This window comes from Oncorhynchus nerka, linkage group LG9b (assembly GCF_034236695.1).
Source record: "Oncorhynchus nerka isolate Pitt River linkage group LG9b, Oner_Uvic_2.0, whole genome shotgun sequence".
In the NCBI taxonomy this organism is placed as follows: domain Eukaryota; kingdom Metazoa; phylum Chordata; class Actinopteri; order Salmoniformes; family Salmonidae; genus Oncorhynchus; species Oncorhynchus nerka.
Window position 1 is genome coordinate 51,083,445 of NC_088424.1, and position 5,442 is coordinate 51,088,886.

At 47.1% G+C, this 5,442-nt stretch overlaps 1 protein-coding gene across 1 annotated transcript in view; it reads left to right on the forward strand.

Moving 5' to 3' along the window:
• The first annotated feature begins 343 nt into the window (after nucleotides 1-343).
• Nucleotides 344-5,442, forward strand: part of st6galnac3 (ST6 (alpha-N-acetyl-neuraminyl-2,3-beta-galactosyl-1,3)-N-acetylgalactosaminide alpha-2,6-sialyltransferase 3) — a 194,799-nt gene continuing 189,700 nt past the window's right edge. The window contains exons 1-2 of the mRNA XM_065013831.1: nucleotides 344-544; nucleotides 1,605-1,813. Coding sequence (XP_064869903.1) covers nucleotides 395-544; nucleotides 1,605-1,813 — 359 coding nt within the window. The 5' untranslated portion in view covers nucleotides 344-394. The remainder of the gene's footprint in view (nucleotides 545-1,604; nucleotides 1,814-5,442) is intronic.

Genomic DNA, 5,442 nt, shown 5'->3' on the forward strand with positions numbered 1-5,442 from the left:
TATACAGGGGGTACCGGTACAGAGTCAATGTAGAGGCTATATACAGGGTGTACCGGTACAGAGTCAATGTAGAGGCTATATACAGGGGGTACCGGTACATAGTCAATGTGCTGGGGCACCGGTGTTGAGGTCATTGAGGTAATATGTAGATGAGGGGGGGGGGGACAGTCTATGACTTGGGTGACTGGAGTCTTTTGACAATGTTTAGGGCCTTCCTCTGATACCGCCTGGTATAGAGGTCCTGGATGGCAGGAAGCTTGGCCTCAGTGATGTATTGGGTCCGAAGTTAACATATCTAATACTGTAATAACAGTCCTCTCCTCTCGGCTCCTCCTCCCTCCAGCCGCTGAAGCTACACTGTGAGGTCTGCTCCGTGGTGTCCAGTTCAGGTCAGATGTTGGGCCAGGCGGCAGGGCCGGAGATCGACCACTCCTCCTGTATCTGGCGTATGAACAACGCCCCGACGCGCGGGTTCGAACACGACGTGGGGCACCGCACCACCCTCAGGGTCGTGTCTCACACCTCTGTGCCCCTGCTGCTACAGGTGGGTTTTTATTTACTCCTTTTTCTTCTTACTGATTTGAAGTATTTTATTAGTGGAGTGTTTTGCCTCTTCAAGATGCCCAAGCCGCATAAGACACTGTATTAATGAGAAGGGCTTATGGAGAAGAAACTCCCAAAAGGAAAGGCAAGAGGCAGAAGAAATGTAGGCAAAACATCTATTTATTTAATCTCCCTCTAATCCTTTAGCTCAGCCTCACGCCCATAATCTTACTACATTTCCACATTCTGTATATAGATTTTCCTACTGTATTATTGATTGTACATTTGTTTATTCCATGTGTAACTCTGTGTTGTTGTTTGTGTCACACTGCTTTGCTTTATCTTGGCCAGGTCACAGTTGTAAATGAGAACTTGTTCTCAACTGGCCTACCTGGTTAAATAAAGGGGAAATATATATATTTTTTAAATAAATAAAGTATAAATCCATTGTTCAGGATGAGTAGAGGTGACGTCTTCCTCAGAGTGGTCGTGATTCAGTGTTCAGTGTTACTATTGTAGTGTGTATTTCATTCTTCCTGATTCTGCGGAGATCTTTGATATCTACCTGTAAGTTGCTCTGGATAAGCATGTCTGCTAAATTACTCAAATGTAAATATCTTTGGGTCCATGAAAACACTAACCCATTTCTTCTTCTCCTCCTCCTCCTCCTTCTTCTTCTCCTCCTCCTTCTTCTTCTTCTTCTCCTTCTTCTTCTCCTTCTCTTCTCCTCCTCCCTTCTTCTTCTCCTCCTTCTTCTTCTTCTCCTCTCCTTCCTCCTTCTTCTTCTCCTTCTCTTCCTTCCTTCTTCTCTTCTCCTTCTTCTTCTTCTCCTCCTCCTACTTCTTCTTCTCCTCCTTCTTCTTCTCCTCCTCCTCCCTCCTACTTCTTCTTCTCCTCCTCCTTCTTCTTCTTCTCCTCCTCCTCCTCCTCCTTCTTCTTCTCCTCCTTCTCCTTCTTCTTCTCCTCCTCCTTCTTCTTCTTCTTCTTCGTCTTCTTCTTCGCCTCCTCCTCCTTCTTCTTCGTCTTCTTCTTCTTCTTCTTCTTCTTCTCCTCCTTATCAGAGGCCTCAGTACTTCTTTGGCCAGGCCAACGACACGGTATATGTGGTGTGGGGTCCTCTGAGGAACATGAGGAAGGATGGGAAGGGCATTGTGTACAACATGCTGAGACAGGCTGTAGAGAAGTACCCCCAGGCTAGGATCTACCTCACCACAGAGGAACGCATGAACTACTGTGACATGGTGTTCAAGAAGGAGACCGGGAAGGACAGGTGAGACTGGTGACATAGCTTACCTCCCAAATGGCACCCTATTCCCTATATAGTGCACTACTTCTGACCAGAGTCCTATGGAGTGTCATAAGGAATAAGGATATAGTGCACTACTTCTGACCAGGGCCCTATGGAGTGTCATAAGGAATAAGGATATAGTGCACTACTTCTGACCAGGGCCCTATGGAGTGTCATAAGGAATAAGGATATAGTGCACTACTTCTGACCAGGGCCCTATGGAGTGTCATAAGGAATAAGGATATAGTGCACTACTTCTGACCAGGGCCCTATGGAGTGTCATAGGAATAAGGATATAGTGCACTACTTCTGACCAGGGCCCTATGGAGTGTCATAAGGAATAAGGATATAGTGCACTACTTCTGACCAGGGCCCTATGGAGTGTCATAAGGAATAAGGATATAGTGCACTACTTCTGACCAGGGCCCTATGGAGTGTCATAAGGAATAAGGATATAGTGCATTACTTCTGACCAGGGCCCTATGGAGTGTCATAAGGAATAAGGATATAGTGCACTACTTCTGACTTATGGAGAGATGTTGAGAGATGGGGGGGAGATGGCAGGAGATGGGGAGAGATGGAAGGAGATGGAGGGAGATGGGGGAGAGACGGAGAGAGACCAAGGGAGATATGGAGAGAGATGGAGGAAGATGGAGAGAGGTGGAGAGACCCATAAAGAGACCCAGAAAACCTGAGTCTACACCTTCACTATGGTGAATCACTAAAACAATACAGAAATACACTACGGAAAAAGAAGGAACAGCACGTCAGAAATCAGCTCAATGCAATTGAAGAATCCATAGATTCTAACCACTTCTGGGAAAATTGGAAAACACTAAACAAACAACAACACGAAGAATTATCTATCCAAAATGGAGATGTCTGGGTAAACCACTTCTCCAATCTTTTTGGCTCTATAAATCAAATTGATTTACATAGCCCTTCGTACATCAGCTGATATCTCAAAGTGCTGTACAGAAACCCAGCCTAAATCCCCAAACAGCAAGCAATGCAGGTGTAGAAGCACGGTGGCTAGGAAAAACTCCCTAGAAAGGCCAAAACCTAGGAAGAAACCTAGAGAGGAACCAGGCTATGAGGGGTGGCCAGTCCTCTTCTGGCTGTACTGGGTAGACCAGAGGAACCAGGATATGAGGGGTGGCCAGTCCTCTACTGGCTGTGCCGGGTGGAGATTACAACAGAACATGGCCAAGATGTTCAAATGTTCATAGATGACCAGCATGGTCAAATAATAATAACCACAGTAGTTGTCGAGGGTGCAGCAAGTCAGCACCTCAGGAGTAAATGTCAGTTGGCTTTTCATAGCCAATCATTAAAAGTATCTCTACCACTCCTGCTGTCTCTAGAGATTTGAAAACAGCAGGTCTGGGACAGGTGGCACGTCCGGTGAACAAGTCCGGGTTCCATAGCAGCAGGCAGAACAGTTGAAACTGGAGCAGCAGCACGGCCAGGTGGACTGGGGACAGCAAGGAGTCATCATGTCAGGTAGTCCTGAGGCATGGTCCTAGGGCTCAGGTCCTCCAAGAAAGAGAGAGAGAAAGAGAGAGAGAATTAGAGAGAGCATACTTAAATTCACACAGGACACCGAATAGGACAGGAGAAGTACTCCAGATATAACAAACTGACCCTAGCCCCCCGACACATAAACTACTGCAGCATAAATACTGGAGGCTGAGACAGGAGGGGTCAGGAGACACTGTGGCCCCATCCGAGGACACCCCTGGACAGGGCCAAACAGGAAGGATATACAAGAGAGACCTAAGACAACAACACAGCATGGTAGCAACACATGTCAACACAGCATGGTAGCAACACATGTCAACACAACACGGCAGTAACACAACACGGCAGTAACACAACACGGCAGTAACACAACACGGCAGTAACACAACACGGCAGTAACACAACACACAGTAACACAACACGGCAGTAACACAACACGGCAGTAACACAACACATGTCAACACAACATGGCAGTAACACAACATGGCAGTAACACAACATGGCAGTAACACAACACATGTCAACACAACACGGCAGTAACACAACACGGCAGTAACACAACACGGCAGTAACACAACACATGTCAACACAACACGGCAGTAACACAACATGGCAGTAACACAACACGGCAACATGGCAGTAACACAACACGGCAGTAACACAACACGGCAGTAACACAACACGGCAGTAACACAACACGGCAACATGGCAGTAACACAACACGGCAGTAACACAACACGGCAGTAACACAACACGGCAGTAATACAACACGGCAACATGGCAGTAATACAACACGGCAACATGGCAGTAACACAACACGGCAACATGGCAGTAACACAACATGGCAGTAACACAACATGGCAGTAACACAACACGGCAGTAACACAACATGGCAGTAACACAACACGGCAACATGGCAGTAACACAACACGGCAGTAACACAACACGGCAGTAACACAACACGGCAACATGGCAGTAACACAACACGGCAGTAACACAACACGGCAGTAACACAACACGGCAGTAATACAACACGGCAACATGGCAGTAATACAACACGGCAACATGGCAGTAACACAACACGGCAACATGGCAGTAACACAACATGGCAGTAACACAACATGGCAGTAACACAACACGGCAGTAACACAACATGGCAGTAACACAACACGGCAGTAACACAACACGGCAGTAATACAACACGGCAACATGGCAGTAACACAACATGGCAGTAACACAACATGGCAGTAACACAACACGGCAGTAACACAACACGGCAGTAACACAACACGGCAGTAACACAACATGGCAGTAACACAACACGGCAGTAACACAACACGGCAGTAACACAACATGGCAGTAACACAACACGGCAACATGGCAGTAACACAACACGGCAACACGGCAGTAACACAACACGGCAGTAACACAACACGGCAGTAACACAACACGGCAGTAACACAACACGGCAGTAACACAACACGGCAACATGGCAGTAACACAACACGGCAGTAACACAACACGGCAGTAACACAACACGGCAGTAACACAACACGGCAGTAACACAACACGGCAGCAGGACAACACGGCAGCAGGACAACACGGTAGCAGGACAACACGGTAGCAGCACAACACGGTAGCAGCACAACACGGTAGCAGGACAACACGGTAGCAGGACAACATGGTAGCAGGACAACATGGCAGCAGGACAACATGGTAGCAGGACAACATGGTAGCAGGACAACATGGCAGCAGGACAACATGGTAGCAGGACAACATGGTAGCAGGACAACATGGTAGTAACACAACATGGTAGCAGGACAACATGGTAGCAGGACAACATGGCAGTAACACAACATGGTAGCAGCGTAAAACATGGTACAAACATTATTGGGCTCAGACAACGGCACAAAGGGCAAGAAGGTAGATTTAGTGTGATTTGAGTTTCAATGGAATCAGAAGCAGAACAGAAAGCAGTGAATGTGCTGTAATGTGGCTCTGCTTAATGGCCTTCAGAAGACTGTGGGCTTGTTGAGCAAAATGATGTACATTATTATTCCTGTTGGAGTTGAATCAGACAGAGAGACAGG